General features: G+C 57.1%; 1 protein-coding gene across 3 annotated transcripts; it reads right to left on the reverse strand.

Annotated features, from left to right (window-relative positions):
- Window positions 1–461: 461 nt before the first annotated feature.
- On the reverse strand, window positions 462–20,614 carry LOC144276714 (uroplakin-3b-like). 3 transcript variants are annotated; one of them, XM_077836983.1, is made up of 7 exons: window positions 18,015–20,614; window positions 17,209–17,392; window positions 8,906–9,055; window positions 6,265–6,487; window positions 3,852–3,928; window positions 3,102–3,231; window positions 462–2,731 (listed from the first exon to the last, which is right to left on the reverse strand). In XM_077836983.1, exons 2-7 carry the CDS (start codon window positions 17,324–17,326, stop codon window positions 2,569–2,571), a joined length of 861 nt encoding a protein of 286 aa, XP_077693109.1. In that variant the 5' UTR covers window positions 17,327–17,392; window positions 18,015–20,614; the 3' UTR covers window positions 462–2,568. The 3 variants fall into 3 exon arrangements, with proteins under 3 accessions (XP_077693109.1, XP_077693108.1, XP_077693110.1); XM_077836982.1 differs by having other exon boundaries at window positions 17,979–20,614; XM_077836984.1 differs by lacking the exons at window positions 17,209–17,392; window positions 18,015–20,614 and adding an exon at window positions 15,809–15,896.
- Window positions 20,615–20,698: the final 84 nt, after the last annotated feature.

Below are 20,698 nucleotides of genomic sequence, written 5' to 3' on the forward strand. Positions count from 1 at the left end.
ACTGTTACCCCGGTTGTACCGAGGGGGGAACCAAGATAAAGTGATTTGCCCAAGGGAGGAGAACCCAGCTCTGCTGAGGCCCAGACCTGTGCTCGAGCCGCTAGGCCACACCGATTTCCCTCGAACGTATACGATTTTGAGGAAACCCCATGGGCCCAGACGTCCCCAGATCAGTGCGTTACTAACTAGGTACTAGCTACAAACATACAAGGCCTCGGGACACCCACTGCTGCTGTGTTAGGGGCTGGTGGCTTCCGCCCCAGCAGACACTCGAAAAGGCACACTGCCCCATTCCTGTCCACGACAATACTCCCTTCCTTGCAGCTCGGGGCCAGGACTTCATGCCTGGCAGGGCTGAGGGGCAGCAGGCATGGTCCTGGTGTACCTGGGCACGCTGGGCCCCAGTAAACGCCCGCTGCACCGTCCCTTTGCATGAAAGGCGCCACATAAATGCAAGAGCATGACAAGGCATCGTGATACGTTTACTTGCAGTTACACGGGTCAGCCACAAGATGGCAGGGTGTGCTGCCTGGCATGCCCCAGGGGCTATGGTGGGGCTGGTGAGCAAAGCCCGGCAAGGCTGGGACGCGAGCTGCGTGGACCCTCCGTGGGCCTGTGGCGTCCCGTCGGCTGTTCTGTCGTACAGCTCCCTCCTGTGGCCCAAGGGCTGGGAGTCCCCGGACTGCGACCGCTGCCGAGGGCGCAAAGGAGGACAGCGAGGCAGCGGTTCAAAAATGCAAACTGCAGTTTACTTGGCCGGGCACCGATGAGTTGAAAAGAGAAACCCACCTTCCCCCAGCAGTATATACAAGAACCACAGAAGCTGAACCTCTCACACCGGCCGGCCGGCTGGTCCCTGAGGATGGCTTCCAATGGGGGAGGGGAAGGGAGAGGGATTGGGCCCTGGTCCTTGAAACAAGTTCTAGGGGCTATAGGGGAAAGCACCTAACGCCGCACCGCTGCTGGGCTGCTCCATCGCCCGGAGGGGCCACTCCATCCGGCAGCCGGCCGAGCTGGGGTCCTGCTCCAAGCCCAGTGGCTTCCATGGGTGTTGGGTGGAGTCCCTGCTCCTCCCCTGGGGCCTGGCCGGGACCCTGCGGGGCTGGACTCTCAGACTCCAGGCAGAGATCTGGGAAGGCCAGGTGGGGCTTGGCTTGACCTCTTTCCTCAGCACTTGCTTGGCCGAGGGGGCCCGGGGCTGGCTCTGTTGCAGGGCTGCAGACGTCAGAAAGGGGCCCCCCCGTCAGAGATGAGGCGCCTCCCTCCCAGCCACTCCAGAGCCCTGAGCCATGCTGCCGTCAGCAGGCGTTGTGCACAGACCCCTGGGCTCCGGCCTCCCAGCACAGGTGCGCCAATGCTCCCTGGGCCCGGCCAGGGCAGGGCTGTCATTCTAGCCCCAAGGCTCCTGCGTCAACGGCAGGCGGGGGGGAGGTGGGGTGCCGAGGGGTCATTGTGTGTTCAGGTGCCAATCAGCCGGCTACACCCCTGGCTGGAATTTGCTTCTCTTTGACAGGATCCCTGCTCTAGATCCGGGCCCAAACGTCCCCAGCGCTCAGGAGGAGCGTGGCTCGGGGCCCGGCCCTGCACCCACGTGAACCTGCAGCCACATCTGCAGTGCTGGCGGGCCGGGAACACCTCCATCACATTCCTGCTGATAGGACAGACGGGTCCTATTCCCTACACTGGGGGTAAAGAAACGGGATCAAAGCACGGACCCATTAGCCGGGGGGGGGATAGTCTTTGTTTCTCAAGGGCTTTTTAATCCCTCCGGTCCTGTAAATGGAGCTCTGATCTCATCATGGGATTGCCCTGCCACTAGCTCCTCCAGTTAATCTGGCTTCATAAACAGTTCCAGGAGGTGAATAAAGCCTGCGAGAAACAAAGGACCGAGGTGCCCTGAGTGTCACCAGTGCCCAGACCCATGCACCTGCCTATTGGAGTTAACAGACAGGACCCTGGCAGGAGCAGAGGACGTGGCTTGTTTACTCCCCTTCTTCCCCAGCTGTTGCTCTGTGTCCCGTAAAGTCAGTCCCAGGGAAGTGGGAAGCAGCACGGCCGGTCAGGCCAGGCTGGATACCCCAGATGGGGAGCATGGAGCCTCTCCTCTCCCAGAGCTGGTGATCCTAGAGCACCAGGGTGAGCGTGTGGGAGGCTGGGGCCTGGGGCGCCTGACAGGGATGCTGGGGTTTGGGGCACGGAGGGAACGCTGGGCAGCAGGATGTGTGATGGGGATGCTGGGGCATGGGGCGTGATGGGGACGCTGGGGGTTGGGGAGCAAAGGGGACACTGGGGCCCAGGGTGTATAGGGGACACCAGGCAGCAGCGTGCGTGATGGGGACACTGGGGGTTGGGGAGCATAGGGGATGCTGGGATCGAGGGTATATAGGGGATGCTGGGCAGCAGGGTGCGTGATGGGGACGCTGGGGTCCGGGGTTTACAGGGGACACCGTGCAGCAGGGTACGTGATGGGGAGGGCACGGAGTGTATAAATGGGATGCGAGGCTTCTGGGGGTGCCCGTGGGCTGACTGCTGAGCCCAGGACGATGGCCTGCGGGAAGCTCTGGGCTCCTATGGGGAGGCGGCCGGCGAGTGAGGCCGGGGCACGTCGCTGTGGGGCTGGGCTGGAGCCTGCGACGGGGGGATGTGGTGGGTATCATACTGCCTCTCTCTGAAGGACCCGACGCGTGGCTCCTCCGGGACCGCGGGCTCCTCTCGACGCCAAAGCTTAAAGCTGTAAACAAGCCACAAACAGGCAGCTGGTGAGCACCACGGACCACGCAGGCAGCTCCGCGGACACAGCACCCAATCCTCCCGCAGCGCCAGTGGCTGCTGGGGGGGTGCCCTGTGGGGGGGGGGCCCAGTGCTGCGGGCCCCACCCGAGCTGCTGCCCTCTGACCCCAGGGTGCTGAGCAGAGAGGGTCGGTGCTGCGTGAGTGCCAGGTGGGGAGGGCAGCTCACTCGCCATTCCCCAAAGAAAGCAGATCCAGAGCGTTCCCACCGGCCTGGGCTCACAGATTCCCGCCCCTGCCCCCCCCAGGTCGAGCCAGTCTCTGCTTCAAGGCTGCACCGGGCTGCGCTTCCCTCCGGGCTTCGGCACTCACCACTCGTAGGCGACCGTGCAGAGGAACAAGATCACCAGGATGCCGATGAAGCTGGAGAGGATGGACGTGATGACGACCATGGTACCGCTGCGCCTCCCAGGCCAGGTGTCGATGGAGCGCGCCTTGCGACCTGGGGCACATGGCCGGGGAAGCTTTCACCGCGGGCAGGGAGCCGGAGGGGACGGGCTGGGAGGTGCCAGGGAGGGTGGTGGGGACTGAAGGGATCCAGCAGGGAAGGGAGGAGAGGAAATGGCGGGGAGCATGGCGGAAGCTGGGATAGTTTAGGGCCAGCTCCCTTAATGCTGCTCGGACAGTCACTTCCCTCTCCCAGGTTTGTATGGGTGACGCGATGCCCCGGGAGCTCAGTGTCCAATTCCCAGTAGGGAGTTGTAACGTAGCCTGGTCACTCAAGGCTTCTGACCGAGTATCAGGCTGTAGGGCCCTATAGGGAGGTGCAACGCTGTTCTACTGACTCACCCTGGCAACTAGACCAGGCGGGCCCAATTAACGACAACTCAGGAGTATCTCTGAGCAGGGAGGGACAGGGGGCCTGCAAGGAGACACCCTGGGAACTGCCAGCTCTGGCTGGTATGTACCATCCTGTCTAACAAGCCCTAGGAAGTGTGCAGAGGGTGAGTCAGGAACCCAAGTCCCTATTTGCTGCCTTGAGAGTGGGCTTAAAGGAGACAAGAACCCTCCCCCAAGATGCTTACAATGCAAGAAGCCCCTTCCCTGTTCTTCCAGGGTTACCTTGCTTCAGCATAATTTGTTGGGACCATCTTGTCTCTGCCTTGGACCCATTGGTATCCAGGATGAGGAATTTCACTCTGAAAAAGGGGGCGACAAAAGGAGAGAGAAGGTCAGGGAAATTTGGCAGGGCTCCAGCCCAGCCCACGTTGGAGCATCAGGGATGCAGCTGCAAACGACAAAGCCACCGAGACCTATCATGCTTGGAGAGCAAAACTGACCCAGCTTGTCATTGACAAATACTGGGTTTGTCTGTCCACAGGCTGTTTCCAGATAGCTGGCCCAAGACACCAATCTCTTGGACCCTCTGCTGGTACATCTCGCTGCAGCTCTACTGAATCCAATGGCACTATGGTGAATTACACCAGTAGAGGATCTGGCTCTTTCTCCTTGCCATCACCTTTACCCCAAGCCCTAGTTATTCAAGGCTGGAAGGGCCCATTCTGATCATGTAGCCGGACCTCCTGCAGAACCTCCCCCACTCATGCCTGGGTTGAGCCCATAATTCCCACTTGTCCCATAGCGTCCTTGTTAGAAAGCCATCCGCTCTGGCCTTAGAGACTTCAGGAGGTGGAGACTGCCCTGGGTCTCAAAGTTGGTTGGTCCAGTGGCTAATTACTTTCACTATTAAAAACTTATGCCTTATTCCTGAATTTGTTGAGTCTCAGCCCCCAGACAGTGGATCTTATTCTTAGTTTCTCAGCTAGATTAAAGACCCCCAAAGCAGATGTCAGATGTTCAGTATTATCAGCCTTTGGTATATCAGGACCTAGGTACGACAGTCGACGGCAGGAGCAGTGTATGCTAAGAGAGACACTCGGACTATCGTGGTTAAGGATACGATTTAGTTACGGAGGTCACAGATTCTGTGACTTTACTGGACCTCCATGACTTCAGCTGTCAGCAGTGGGGGTGGAGCTGGGGCGGTCAGCTCGGGCTCTTAGCCCCCTACCCCCAGGGTCCAGCTGTCATTTCCACCCCCCTGCCCCCAGCCCTCTCTTCCCTGCCTTTTGGCTCCAGTGAATTTTTGTTTATTGCCTGTGACTGGCCATGACATTTACTAAAAATAACAGTGACAAAATCTTAACCTTAGTCACGGTCTATGGAATCAAAGTCCTCCTTAAGCAGGAGGTATTTGTTAAAGAAAACAGCTACTGACTAGAGACACAAACAGGTTGCCACGCAGCTCAAATTCCAGCCTGGTTACCCTTGTTTACCAGGCACCACGCCCTGCCTGCAAGTATATGGAGCACAGGGAGACATCTAGTGGCTGAACGTTATACTGCAAGTAACCTGTCCTCAGACAGCCCGAGGAACTTCAGTTCTGACGTAGAGGTTTGTTCTGTATCTTTCTGTGTATGTAGAAACCTCCAAAACGCAAAGCCCCCTGGTGCCAGCAAATTTCCTGGGTGAGATCCTGCCCTGAGACACACCTGCACAACCCCGCTAAAATCAACGGGCCGGAAGGATGTAAACTAAAGGCAGAATCTAACCCAATTCTCCGCTCAGGTAGCCAGCACAGGGGTCTTCTCTGGTTGCTTCCCTGGTGGTGCCCCTTTCCCTGGCACCATGTGGGATTAGATATCTGCAAACCACTCCGCCCGCCGTGCTCAGGAGTTAGCTGGTGTCTTAAGACAGGGGCTGGGGAGTAACGCTTCAGAAATAAGGGGAGAAAGAGAGAGAGTGGAAGAACAGTGAGAAGAGAGAAGGAATACTGGTTTTCTGAGTGGCAGGTGAGGAAGAGCAGGTGACTCTTGCATCAGGACTGCGAGAACGGCAGAAATGAACGCACTGGGGCACTCATCGTTAAAGAGCCAGTTAATTACAAAAGGCAACTGAGGGACTGGAGTGGAAAGAGGTGGAAGACTCAGCCCTGTGATCCGGGATCCAGGATCTAGCAGGCTCCTTAAACTTCCTTGCACCGCAGCCAACCCAGCTGCAGAGAGTGGGTTAAAAAGAACCGGGAGCCTCCTTAGCAAATGCATGTGCTGGATTCTGTGCGCGAGTGAGTTCTAGACTGGGAAAGAGCAAGCTTCGAAGGTTGCAACGGGTGCTGCACGGATCCGAGGAGACAGAAAGCCAGAGAGGGTGGGAATGGAGGGACAGGGGGAGTTAATATTAAAGAGGTTGAATTTGTTATCAGGAATCTCTTTGGGACAGGGACCATCTGTCTATGCTGTGTCTGTACAGCGCCTTGCACAGTGGGGCCCTGGTTCAGGACAGTGGTTCCTAGGGGCTACTGCAAATACAGGTGATAATAAACCTCTAATCTCTAACTATACGGGACTGAGCCTCCTCCTGCCGCCATCCGCGTGAGTCCGCTGTCTGCCTGGGAGTTACTCCTGATTTCCGCAGCATGAGGGAGAGGGCAGCCAGGCTCCGACCTGCAGGGATGCCTGGGCTCAGACTGTCGTACCTGTAAGGCCCAGGATGAGGCAGGGGTCCGTTGCAGTACTCCAGGCTGCGGTCATCTTTGCAGGAGGTGTCACTGCCAACCCGGAGCACGCTAGCAGCCCTGTTTTCAGCACACGGGTAGAAGGCAATGGAATTCTTCAGCGTCATGTAATGGAGAGCAGTCGATAGCTTCTGGTAGGGAGGGATTTGGATCTTGGAGGTTGGATTTTTGAAATGGGATGTGGCTGTGGATGAAAGAGAAGAGGGCGTTCCCGGATTAGGCGGGAAGGCTGGGCTGGTGGTCAAGGTACTTGACTTGGGAGATGGTCGGTCCATTCCCAGCTCTGCCACTGACTCCAAGGCTGACCCTGGGCAAGTCATTTAATCCCACAGTGCCTCAGTTTCCCCACCTGTAAATCTTTCCTTACGTCACAGATGTGCTGGGAAGCAAAATCCATTGGTGCTGAGTGGCACAGATGCTGTGGAGATAGGGAGCCTAGAAAAGCCCCTAAATACATTGGAAAAACTTGCACCCCAAACCCCGTAAGTATAGAAAGGCACAGGTTCGGAATGGGGATTGTTCCAGGACAGACCCCTGACTGCTAAGGTCATTGCTTGAGCAAACTCAGCCTCCCCCTGTGGCTGTGAGTAAGGATGGAGCTTGGGTTGATCTGCCCTGAAAGCACAAGCTGCTACTCCTTGGGCCAACATAGGATCTCCATTAGCTAGAGCAGTGTTAGGGCTTGTGACCTGACCAGGGATCTGGCTTCACTGCAGAGCTAACTCTGGCTTGTACTCCTGGGCTGCCCCCAGCCCTCTTCCTGTCCACATACCAAACCCTCTCACCCGAACTGAGTGGCGTTTTCAACCCGACTAACTGACCCAGTAGGGGGGACAGGCTCAGACCCAAGGGAGGCTTTCCCTCAGGCTAGCCACCTGTCCATTTTCCAGCGGGGACACCGGCAGAACCATGCCAGTGCTGATCACTGTGCTGCCTTCCCCCGATTCACCCCGTGTGCCCAGGAGGACAGACCTGCTCTCCCCAATTCACCGCTCAGCTCACTGCAGCGCTATGAACCATGGGACGGGCCCCCTGAAGTTACTTTGCGGCAGGGCTGTTGACACCTGGGTGAGCCTAGCCCAGGAGCTCAGCTCCAGGGGCTGATCACCTGAGTTAACTCTGCAGGGAAGTCCTTCCCTACATCTGACCCTCCTCCTCGGTGGGTGGGGGGCGGGAGGGGGCCCTGTTCAGCCCAGCTGCTGCATTACTGGCTGCCGTGCCACAGTGCCGCAGGGCCTAAGTGTACGTGTCCCCGTGTGAACATAAGCAGGAGGGATGGCCCACGGGTGGGCATTCTCCTGCTGTGAGGCAATGATTCTGCCCTGTGCACATGAGGAAGCAAAATCGCGAGAGTGGCCCGTGGATGGCGCATTGCCAGGCCGTGGGCTGTGACACCCTTGTGCCCAAAGCCTGCGGGTCCCAGCGAGGGTGCTGCCACGCCGGGACAGAGAGCAGTGCGTCGCCGCGGGCATGGCGCACGGGTGAAAGCTGCGAATCGGTGGCAGCGAGACACGCTGCTGGGCTGAAATGCACAGGATGTTCGTGATTTCCCAGTGCTGGGGAATGGAGCGGGGGCCGCAAGACTGTCTACATTGCAGAGCACTCTTCCGTCAGCCTAGCTGCGTCTACACTGGGGGCTGCGTTGGCACAGGGCCAGCGGTTTTTCCACAGAGCCAGCACAGCTATGCCCTCCATGGAAATGGGGCAGTGGGTAATGCACGTGAGATCACTGCCAGGCTGGCTGGGTTAGGAATCCAGAGGATTCTTGCTCCCCTAGGAACCATGGCAGGTCGTTAGCTTCTTGATCTGTGGCAGGATTTTTTCAAAGGGCTGGGTAAAGCGAACCCCACGCTCAGATATGAGCAATCCAAAGTCACGCTCCAGGGCGTAAGGTGAGGGCTGCAGGGGTATTTTTGCTCCATTCACAGCATTGTGCAATTGGCTAGGTGTACGAGGGAGCAGGTGTTCTCCTGAAGCCGCAGCTGGAGGCAAGATGCCAAACCTGAAGGACCAGGGGGCGGCCTGATCCGGTGTGGCAAACCCCACATTCCTAGGAATCTCTAGAGCCCAGCCTAAAATGTCATGCAAACACGTATTTCTCTGAACTCATTTACATTTTGGTGTCCTCGGGCTCCTCTTCTGCTTGGCTGGGCACAGGGCAGCTCATTTGGATGGCCGCTTTCCACCCTGCCTGAATCCGGCCTGGACAGAGGATCTTATTTAGCTTCTCGCTAGCTCAGGCCTCAAGGAATTGAGGCAGCCAAGTTCAGAGGTTGCTTTTGAAAATTTGAGCCTCTGTGACTAGCTCAAGGCCACAGAGTGAGACAGTTGCAGAGCCAGGACTAAACCACAGGCCTCCTAGTGCTGTACTCTGACCCCGTTGCCTTTACTAGGGCAGGGGGTAACCCAGGGTAGCTGCAAATTGGTGCCCCTTAGAGAGGGCACACAGCCCTACAATCTCTCAAGCGAGGGAGGAAGGAAAAGCCAGAAGGGGAATAGAGGCGGCTGTGAACTTCCTCCTCAGACAGTGCCATATTGGGGCTGGCAAAGGCTGTTGTAGGCGCAGGGAAAGGTGCCTGGCGGGGTCTGGAGCCACACGTACCGTTAGTGAAGGCAACGACGAGCCAGATGTCATCGGTGCCGTTCACGTACTGGTCGAAGATGCAGATGGGCTGGTCCAGCGTGAAGGTGGTAGCGGTGAGCTTCCCTTCCAGCGACTTGGCAGTGATCTGGGGCGTGTAGGGGACAGTCTCTGGAGAAACATAAAGGGGAACACACAAAGTGAGGCGGACACGGGGCCCAGCAGAGAGAGGGGTGGGGAACCCAATGCTTCTCATTTCCCTCTGAACGCAGGTGTTCCCCAGCATTGTCACCGGGCTGATGGGCCCACGGCAGCTGTGGTCATAGAGTGAGCATTCATAGAATCATAGAAGATCAGGGTTGGAAGGGACCTCAGGAGGTCATCTACTCAAACCCCCTGCTCAAAGCAGGACCAATCCCCAACTAAATCATCCCAGCCAGGGCTTTGTCAAGCCGGCCCTTAAAAACCTCTAAGGATGGAGATTCCACCATTCTGAGCCGGATTCTGAGCGTAAATCTGGAGTAACGCCGCTCAAATGAGTGCATAGGCAGCCGGTGAGCTGTGACAGGATGGGCTCGGTTCCACTGGGTTCCCCTGGTTTGCTGCACCCCCTGGTCTCTCCTCTCCCACTCCGACTGGCACCTCTTTGTGGCAGGGGCCAACGCTTGGTTGCAAGTATGTACAGCTCCTAGCACCGTGGGGGCCTTGATCCATGCCTGGGACACAACCACCCAAATACGCCAACACTTTGAAGCGGTGTAACAGAACCAAAGCTGGCCTGGGGTCTCCGAGCAGAGACCACCCACCAGGGCACTCGCTAATGGTTCCAGTCCTTGTGCCCATTTCACACAGGTCACCAGCGGGCCGCTGGATCTTAGCAGCTGAGTTCTCTGCTGACCTGGAGCGGACCCGAATCCGTGACCGAGATGAGAAAGGCTCAGTCGTGCACAACCAGTACCCTAGTGTGTCCCTTAGCACAACTCACAAAAGGATTGGACGTGGCTCCGGATCACAAGAAGATCCAGTGTTATCCTACTTAATGCTGAGGGATCTAAGACTTCGTGCTTCTGGGCACAAACCCGGGCCTCTGATCACAAGCCGGATTCACGGAAATGGACCCCACTGGCATTTGGGGCCTGATCCTCAGTTGGCGTCATTGGGCTACAGGGGTAAACGGGCATTGCTCCATTGACTTCCATGGAGCGACCCTGATTTACACCAGCTGAGGATCTGGCCCTCAGCATCCAAGGTGATGGATGCCCCCCACTGGAAATAGCTTCCTGCAGACCAGCTAAACTCAGTCCGTTAGAGCCGTGGGAATCCGGAGTCAAGCCATATTCACACTGGTGTAGCTGAGCAAAGTTCCCCCCCACCCACATGAAATTAGAGCAGCCCGTGTAGGGGAGAACTGGGGGGCCCGCTGGGCGTGCTGCTGAGCTGAACGGACAGGGTGGGTCCCGGCGGCCGGCCGGCCACCCTGCAAGGCACAGGAGTCCCCAGGCCGTGGGCACGGCAGCTGGTGACGTCGTGTGATGTCAGTACCGATGCAGCAGCCTGCCTGCCCCGGGGGGCCGTGTCGCCCCGACATGGTGCGAGGTCGAATCCAGCCACGTCATGCTGCAGCAACACAATTACCACCACCAGCGGGTCACTGTGCCCTGCTGGGCAAACACAAACCCTCGCCGGGAGCGCCGTCCCTGCTGATGAGCTCAGCACGCTGCGACCTCCGGGCCTAGGACCTCCACGCTGGGCTGGCAGCCTGCTCCCCAGATCCCCTGGGGGTGCGGTTGGTGTGGTAGCACCGGGGAGCCCCGCTCGTGGACTGTCCCTGCCCCACGGAGCTCACCTGCTCTGGCACGAGGTGGGCAGCACCAGCTTCTGGGATCATGTGGCCCGTGGCCTCTCTGCTGAGGCTGAGCACAAAGGGCGAGCCAGCATGGCTATTTGGTGACCGGGGCAGCGGAGAACTGGACCCGAGTCCGCAGGCAGGCACCAAATCGCCGCCCGCCCGAGGCAGCCGCTGTCAGTCGTTCCCACAATGGGCTGGCTCAGAAGCCACATGCCTGAGGTGCAAGGCTCTGTATCCCCATCCAAGCAATAGAGACCCACCTCCTGCCCAGGCTATGCTGAGGGACCGAGTCTGGGACAAGGCCCCCGCTCCCTCTCGCCAAGGGAAAGCCCTGGTGGAAGCCAGCCCAGCTCCATCCTGAAGCCGGGGCTGCCTTCCCCAGCGGGTAACTGCCCCAAACGGGAGCTAATGAACTCGCCCCATATCTGATCACTCCAAACGCCCTGGAGGTCAAGGGGGCCTCCCAGGGGCCTTCCCAAACTGCTTCCCAACACCAGTCTGAGCAGGGGTTTAACAGCTCCCAATATATGCGGGTCGGGGCGGGGGTTGGATCCCCCTGGCAAAGACCTTCTGGGGAAGAAAAGGTCCCCCCAGATTCTCTCCCTCTGCTAAGTATTTAGGGGACAAGACCCTTCAACCCCACAGCTTCTCCCTTCCTCTCTCCACCCCATAGCGTCCCTCCCCACCCTTCCACCCCATAGCTTCCCTCTCCCTTCATCCACCCATTGCTCTCCCGTCTCTGCCCATCCATCCCATAGCTTCCCTCTCCCTTCCCAACCATCCCATAGCGTCCCTCCCCACCCTTCCGCCCCATAGCTTCCCTCTCCCTTCATCCACCCCATCGCTCTCCCTTCCCTGCCCATCCACTGCATAGCATCCCTCCCCACTCATCCATCCCATAGCTTCCCCTTCTCTGCCCACCCACCCCATAGCTCTGCCCCTCCCCAGCAGGCAGTACCACCAGACCACTATCCCCTGTAATAGTCAAAAGGTTCACCTAGGACCCTGCCCGCGCTGATCCCAGTCAGCATCAGCAGCAGCCCCATTGCAGCAGTGGATGGCATGGGTTCTCTGTCTGTGTCTTGGCCTGACCTGGAGCAGGGCAGCGAGGGCCCCCGTGCCTCGCTCTCTGTCCTGTGCACTAGTGTGAAGAGGACGGCAGAGAGGAAAGATCTCCCCTCTCCCCCCCCTGTTAAGATATGTCCCTGCCCCCAGGGTCTCTGCTGTGCCCTCCGCCCCCCCAGCTCCCAGCCGCCTGCATTCCTTGCTGGGGGATCGAGGCCCAGATAGCAAACAGGTCAGGCTGGTTCTTCAGCAAAGCTCCAGGGCCCCAAAGGCTGGTCATGAAAGTGGCCGGGGTAGAGAGAGCCCAAGAGAAGCGGCCGTTCCCCAGTCAGGCTTGCAAGAGTGGAACGAATGTCCCTGGGGCCGGGTTTCCTTGGACCCCGTGTGCGTTGCCTTGCTCCACCTGGCCCTCAGCTGGGAGCCTGACTCCCAGGGTGCCATTGTTACTCTCCAGGGGCCTGGATCCGAACCCCATGCACAGGGAAGGCAAGAGGCTGAGCTCCAGGCAAGGATGCCTAGATGAGGTTCCCTGGCCTTTGCGCTGCAGGAGCATCACAATGGCCCCTTCTGGTCTTAAGAGCCCCGATGTTGAGGGGGGTTCGGCTGTGTTTTCATAGCCCCCGTCCCTTTAAATGACCCTCGGCGGTAGGAGGGCATTACTGATGGAGACACAGGGAGGTGAAGGCCCAGCATGGTCAGAGAGGCTCAGCACCCACCCCTGGGCCAGATTTTCAGCCCATCGGCTGCTGAGATCTTTCCGACATCTGCCCCCTCGTTAGGTGCCTGCAGGGGAGTGGGGCTCTTTGAACCCCTGGCCCATTGCGGGGCCGTGAACGTCAGCGCCCATGTGCGGCAGAGCTCGACCTTGAACGCGCATCTCTTGAGTCCCAGTCCTACATCTGGGCTGCCAGGCCACCTGTCCTGAACCCACTCCAGCTTCAGCCTGTTCGATTTGGGTTAATCTCTAGCGAGGATTGACCCAGACCAGCGCAGGGGCCGGTTCAACTCCGGCTCCGAGCGTTACGCCCCAGGCCTCTGATTATAAACAGAACCGGGGTGATTAGTGGATGGAGAGAGCTCTTCAGTCAGGCATTTCACAGTGTTTTACACAGATGGAGCAACAGCATTATGCCCATTTTATAGATGGGGAAACTGAGGCACAGTGCCCTACACAGCTGACATTCCCAAAGTGGGCTCTGATTCTGAGTGGCTCAGTATTTGAGCCTTGTGGCTTTGAGTGGGCACCTCTGCAAGCCAGGCCCTTTATGTGTCCCACACTGGGACCCAAAATTGGAGGCAGCTACGTTTCAAGGTCACTTTTGAAAACTTCGGCCCCCGTGACTTGCCCAAGGTCGCACAGTGAGCAAGTAGCAGAGCTTCCTGCTGCCTAGGTGGTGCCTTTACTCACTGAACTGTGCTGCCTTATGAGCTACAGAGCTGTATTGTGCATGCCTCGGCAACATGCTAATTCCTATCTTCTCCCTCTCCTTCTGGGCCTGTGGGGCTGGAAACACGCCTCCCCCACAGCTTTCACATGGCATTCCTGCCATTCCAGAGAGCTCAGAAATATCTCCTCCAGAACGCTGTCTTCCTGCAAAGTGAGAGGGCCCCTGTCCCCAGTTCCGGCATCGAGGTTATTACCTAGAGACAGGTGGATCTGTTTCAAGGGTAATTAGGAGAGAGGATTGTACAAATCACCAGGCAAAGGAAGCTCTCTGGGCCGGACTGCATTTTCAGTGATGGGACAGTAAATCGCGTGTGTGTGTTTTTCCAATGACATAAAAATGTTACCTAAGGAGAATCAGACACTCTGGCTGAAATCCTGCCCCACAGAGATCTTTTGGAATTTTGCCACTGACTTCAGTGGGGCCAGGTTTTCCCCCTAGATGTATAAATTGGGGCCACTTGTTTAATCCCAAATATTTGGGGTGGGTTTTTTGGGGAGCATTTTTGTCACAGAGAGAGATTTATGGGGCCAAATGAACCAGTATCTGATCCTCTCTTTATAAGGCCCCGTCCTGGCACTATTCATTCAATAACTACAGTGGCTTGAACCCAAGCCTTGCCCCTTGTGTGCATAACCCGGACAGATGCATTGTACAGACGCACATTGCACCTGCAATAAGGACAGCAAGACACGAATGCACTCAGTATAGACGGCAGGTTTCCAGACAGCAAAGCCAGATATCTTGACACTTCTCTATTTCCATTGAAACGTAATCTCAACAAGCTAAACCACGCAGTCCTTAATTCCCATAAGCAACTTTAAGATCTCAGGTGGGTTTCCATTTTTTGCCCCCCAAATTCACCTTTCTTCCCATTAGATTTGCCTCCAGCATACAAACCGTACCGAGTTCTTTGCTGTTCCTCGTTACGGGACCCAATTTGCAATGGGCTCTGCCCCCTGTTGACTTCCTCTGTAAAATGGGACTAATGCTACCGCCCGCCTTTGGAAGGTGCTTTGAGCTCTATTGATGAAGAGTGCTAGCTAAGAGCTTGATGCTATTATCACAAACAAGCGGTGGGACTCTATGCAGGAGGAAAGTGAAAATCAGCATAGCTTCAATATGCTGATTTACACCAAGTGATCATCTGGCCCCTTATCTCCATTTGGGAGCTAGGGGTAACTGGGATTCCTGTTACCGTAGCCCCAGGAGGAGCACATAGGCTCACAGACCCATGCAGTGTGTATGAGGCCAGCTCTCGGGCTACAGCTCCTACACTGGCTGTCTATGAACAGCTGTTTTCATAACAGAACGCTGGGTCCCGTCCGCTCGCTATAGTAATGGCTGCTGGGTTAGCTCTAGTCTCAGACCACGGGCTGGCGTCCACCTAGAAACGTTTGATAGCAGCCCTCAACTACCTGAAGGGGGGTTCCAAAGAGGATGGTGCTCAGCTGTTCTCAGTGGTAGCAGATGACAGATCAAGGAGCAATGGTCTCGAGTTGCATTGAGGGAGGTCTAGGTTGGATATTAGGAAACACTATTTCACTAGGAGGGTGGTGAAGCACTGGAATGAGTTCCCTAGGGAGGTGGTGGAATCTCCTTCCTTAGACATGTTTAAGGCCTGGATTGACAAAGCCCTGGCTGGGATGATTTAGTTGGGGTTGGTCCTGCTTTGAGCAGGGGGTTGGACCAGATGACCTCCTGAGGTCTCTTTCAGCCCTGATCTTCTATCATTCTTTGTACATGCTGGGCTCCCGCATTCACAGTCACAACCGTAACCGCCAACAGCCAAGATCCCCTCCGTCCCTCCGAGCACTAACAGGGCGGGGGCAGCCAGGCAGAGCTACACAGCAAAGTGATCACAAGAGATGTTTGTTAGATCTGATTCTTCCCAACGTTACCCATAGGAAACAACAAAGACCCGTGGTTTGTACACAGCCTGGTTGGGGGCACAGCTAGGGCCTGCCGAACGGCTGCACTGAGTGACCACGTCATTACAGCACGGCAGAAGGACGCTCTGGCGTGGAGCCCTGCGGACCTCGGTGGGACTCAGCAGTACAGTGTCCTGATGCCAAGAGCTCCTCCCAGTCAAGGCCGGGGGAGTTCTGCCGGTGGGCTTGCTGGCATTAGGGGGTGGCCCGCATTCGCCAGGTGATACATCTGCGTGCCACCATGAGTCACTGGTTGAAGGAGTCCCTGGAACCAGTGAGCGCAGTTCAGAGGCTTCGCTGACTTATTTACAGGGTCAGGCCCCAGCTAATAACAAACAAACCATCGTCCCTGGCCTACGCGCTATAGACAATTGGAGAGAACCTGGATTCTCTGCATTCTTTACCGCATGGCCCATCCAGCTAGTCCCAGGCTCACGCCAAAGGGCTCACAGCACCGGCTTAGTCCACCTGCAAGCTGTACAGGCTTCCAACCCCCCTTTCCCTGCCCATGGAGCTACTCCACTCCTGGGCCCCCATCCAGGCCTGTTAATGCACCCTGCTAGAGACTTACATCATTCCCTGCTTTCATCTGTCTCCCCTGGCTTTGCAGGGAAGGTTTGGGGTCAGTTCTTATTGAATTCAAGCCGCCGCTTGCACCCTCGGGTGGGCTCTGGGTGCTCAGTGCTCGGAAAGGCTGCCATGGCTGTAGGAGGAGATCGCATTGTATTTGAAAATACTGCACGTGCGGTTATAAATTCGCCCCTCACTGCCCAAGGCTCAGATCCCTACGCTTCAGAACGGCTCTGGCTGGTCTTTTAGACTGTATGCGCCTCAGGGCAGAGACTGTCTTCTGTTCTGGGTCTGTACAGCACGTGGCCCAACGGGGCTGGGGCCTTAGGTGCTGCTGATACACAAATAACAAACAAACATGAGTCACCGCCGGCGTTAAAGAAACAAAATCTCCCCTCCGCCGGTTCCGCTCCATTGTAACCCGCATCATAAGGCCTCTGGGGCTCTAGCCCGATTCCCAGCGAGAGCCGCAGGCGTGACCTGCCGAACCGCTCCTGACACTAAACCCCACTTGTGCCGTTCAAAGACGACGCGAGGGATTTGCGATGGAGGAAGCCCAGGACGAAAGAAATGCAGGGGGTGGGTGTGAGAAAGAGGGACTCTGCTAGGGCCAGACAAAAGACAATTGGGTGGGGAGGGGGTTTCGGTCAGGCCTGTCCTGCCGCATTACAAGAGCTTCTCCCTTCTCCCTCTGGCCATGCATCTGCTTTCCAGCTCAGACAGGTACTGCAGCATTGGAGGGGTTCCTCTGCTTTGCCGCCCTCCTGCTCAGACCTACGCTGTCGGAGTTAATCTCCCCCGTGTTGGGATCCCCAGCTCAGACCCGGCATTACACCAGTGCCTGGCCGTCCTCATCTCCACTCGGCGGCAGGGCAGGATCCCCGTTTTACAGACAGGGGAAACTGAAGCCCCAGGATAAGCAGTGATTTGCCCAAAGACCTCCCAGCAAATCCGGGGCGGGGCAGGGCTGGGGAGAGCAGCCACGGCTGCTGATTGCCCGGTACTGGGCTTTAACCGCAAACCCACCCTTCCTCTCGCCGGAGCAGCTCCGTTCGTGTGTGTTGAGCCCTTTGGGCAAAGGCTGCTGCAGCGTCAGTGCTCAGCTCGGGGTTAAACAGCCCCTGAGCCTTTCACATGGGCTCCTCCCACCCTCCGCCATTCTAGACAGGGCTTGGGCCAGCTGGGCCGGGCATGCAGCCCTCGGTGGTTTGACCTCCACACCCTGCAGCCAAGTGCTGGTCATCTAGCGTCTGGCTGCACCATGTCCCGTGGAGCCCAGCCCCACGCTGAGCGGGTGGGGGAAAGCCCCCAGGCTGTTCCACACACGCTAAATACCGTCTCATTCATGCACAATATCCCCTGAGCACGCTTGGAAGGGCAAGATGCCGTCCCCACGGTAATTATTTACCCAGCTGGTCTCACAACCCGGTGTGTCAAGAAAGCATCACCTACGGGGATCGTCACCTTGCACGGGGCTGCTGCGGCTGGACGAACTCTGCCTCAGTTTCCGTTCTTTAGCGTGCTGGGTGCTATTCCCCTGTGGCCACAGTCCTGCTCTGCGGCTGTGGGCAAGTTGCTTCATGCCTCAGTTTCCCCAGCCGTAAAGTGGAGAGGACATTAGTGCCCTCCTCTGTCGGCTCTTTGAGATCTACAGGGGAGAAATGCCACATAGCGTCACTGTCCTCGGTGGATCGGGACAGGCCCCTGCTGTTCTGTTCCTCCTCCCTCTTCCAGCTCGGGACTTCAGACCCTTGAGAAAGATTCTACCCTGGCCTTAGCCCATCTCAGCAGACTTGTCCGAGCTCTGTGGTGGAACAGGAGCAGAACGGACGCCTGTCCCTCTCCTCCCTTGACGCGGTCCCTAGCAGCTGCCCCGTTACCCCTGTGAGAACCTTCAGGAGCCCCACCACCAAGTCACCCCCTGGCCCCCATCTCTGCCGCCAGCGATCTCTCCAGCACGGAGCGTGGCGTGTGCTTGGGAATAACGCTGGTTTCATCTCTGCTATGCCCGTCCCACGCTGATCCCCAGATCAGGGCAGGGAGCCAGGAAGGAGGAACAGGGCTGCCTCCAGCGATCATTCCCTCTTCTCCCCACAAATCCTTTCCCTTCCCCCCAGCAGCACCCTCATAATACAGTGGTGATGGTGCAAGACACCCCAGGACTGGGCAGGGCTCTAAGGGTTAACGGGGGTTCTCTCACCCAGTACCGAGGCAGGATGTGCGCAATCACTTACGCACGTGCTCAGCTGAGCTCCGGAGTCATCCCGTACCTGGCTCAGACCGGTGGTCCATCTCACCCCCTCTCCTGTCGGGGATCACTCACACGCTGCAGGGTAAGCACAGCCATGTCTGCAGGTGTCGGGTACTAGCCAAGCCAGGGGGAAACAGGTTAAGAGCTGGATCACTTCTGAGCTGAGCTGCCCCGGGCCTATCCCCAACTCTCATGGAATCTAGGAGCCATCCTCTGGGAGGAGACGGCAGTTGCATTGCGGTAGCAGTGAGGAGGCCCAGTCATGCAGCAGGACCCCCACGGTGCTAGGTCCTGTACAAACACAGAGCAAAGAGTTTATTGTCCCCCACCCCCTCCACTCCCGCACCATGTCTTCAAACAATTGCCGGGAGCTGCACAGGGCCTGCTGCGCTCAGAGGACGTACGCCAGCCCTCGCTTGGCTGCATCCTGATGCCGCTATGGGACAAGAGGTTGGAATAACACACGCAGCCTTTGGTGAACTTGCTGCTTGGTTAGTTCCTTGTTCCCTTGCACTGACCTTTTAAAACTCCCCCGGCGTGTTTATACCAAAATGGGCCACCCTGGTGCCTGGCACTGGTTTACCTTTAGCCACCAGTCCATTGCTGGTTTGCTGCTTCTCTCTCCCTGGCGCTCTTTCGCCACATTCCTCCAAACTGGTCTCTGCTGAAATTCAAACTGAGCTAAGACCAATGGCCCAGAGGTAGACAGACACCTAACCCCATTGATGGCAATGGGAGTGAGGCACCTAAATATCTTTGAATATCTGGGCCAGGCCATCCGCACTGGGGGGTGGCCTGGATTTAGTCATATTGGTTTCTAAACCAATTTAGTCAAATTGGTGCAACTTTTGGGCGTGGATGAGGCCGTGCATAGGATCCCACCCAGATATGAGGCAGTAACTTTAGGTCAGTAACAGGCATGGTCTGAACTCAACCCAGCTCCCCAAAAGCCACCCAGTGTGTATCTTACTGAGCCTCCCACTGCTTCTTCCAGGCGCATGAAGTATTGGATCGATGTCTCCAATGGATTCATGACTCAGCGGCTTGGACAAGCACCAGCCCAGCCCCCTACAAGTGAGAAATCAGACTTGTTTACACTTGATTTAATGCCCAATCTCAGATCTACTTCTCACAGCACCAGAGAGAGCAACGCCAGGCAGCCTGCTCGGCTGGGAGCCACTCTGAAGGCCCACGCTGTGTAAGAACGTCGCCAGTGCCCACACAGTTTCAAGGGGAAGGAAACACCAGGGGCTGGTCCCAGAGCAGGCCTAATTTGCTGCAGCTTTATTACTCTTCTTGGGTGAATGTCCCAGAGGAGGCTTCATCGTAGCTGGAGTCTTCTCCGCTGCCGCTGGGGCAGGGCTAAGGGCCGAGAGGGAAGGAGCGTCCATGTTAGGACACTAGCTTGCTTGGATGATGAAGAGCGAGGAAGCGCTCCAGCTCTCTTCAGGGCATTCGGGGATTTTTGGGGTTGAAGAAACAATTCGAACGGCTGCATTTTCCTGTGCTTGTCCGAATGGTTCCTCTAGGAGCCTGCTACACTTAAGACCTGGGCACCCCTACAGGTGCTAACCTCAGACAAATGATTCCCATAGTGCTTAGGGAACTGCAGCACAGGGTTGATGGCCACCAGCTGCACAGATGTGGCCTTTCGTTCTCGCCAAGACCCTGAGCCCCTGGGTTACATGAGACACAATTCGTGCTTTGGGCCTAAGGGCTGGTCTACACTGAAAACTTACAGCGGCCTAGCTGTGTGTGAAAAATCCACACCATGGGAGCCGCCCCTCTGCCAAACTAACCCCCAGTGGAGACAGAATTCTTCCAGTCACGGCTTCTGGGGGAGGGGGGGTTAAGTACAGCATCGGGTAGCAGTTGAAGTGTAGACATACGGCATGTCTACACGACGGAATTAAGTCGACCTAACTTACATTGGCATACAGCCACCGCAGTAATTACAGCACTGGTGGGCATCCACACTTCACCCCTCGTGTTGGCCGTGCGCGTCCTTGCACCGATGGAACTGTCTATGTGGGATGGCTTCTGAAAGCTAGCAACAGTCAACGGAAGCAAGGCGGTGTCCACACGGACCCTGCGTCGACCTGGTCTCTACGCCTCTCGGGGAGGTGGAGTTATTAAGGGGGCGAGTGACATTTTAGTGTAGACAGAGTTAGGTTGATGTAAGCTGCCTTGCGTCGATCTATGTTGCGTAGACCAGAGCTTAGCCTTACTAACTCACTCCTGCCTGGAAGGGAAGACACTTACTCCTCAATTAACACTTCAACTCCAGCAACAGGGCCGGGGAGGAATGAAAGGGAGGACGCTGGTAGGGCTAACTACAGCCAAGTATGCCTTAGTAATCCCCACTAGGCGCCTCCACTTCCCTTCTTTTGATCACTGTTGAGTGATTCACCTAGTCTGATGTGCCAAGTCACTTCAAGCTAGCGTTCAGGGCGCTGCATCACTCCCCGAAGGCTCCAGCTGCGTTTAGCCTCATACCTCCCTTCCTACCCCATTTTAGAGCCTGCTATGTTCTTCGTGCAGGGTGGGGGGGACGGCCTCTGGCTTTGTTCAGCCAGAAGCTGCAGTTAGGGAGAGGTTTTCTGGCGGTCACGTGCTACCTTGTCTCACCTGGGGACTGCTGCTGCTGGTTCTCCGCTCCCGTTGGACAGCTCTGTAATGCTGTGGGGCAGCACAGATCTGTAC

The sequence above is a fragment of the Eretmochelys imbricata genome, chromosome 17 (assembly GCF_965152235.1).
Source record: "Eretmochelys imbricata isolate rEreImb1 chromosome 17, rEreImb1.hap1, whole genome shotgun sequence".
Taxonomy (NCBI): Eukaryota; Metazoa; Chordata; order Testudines; family Cheloniidae; genus Eretmochelys; species Eretmochelys imbricata.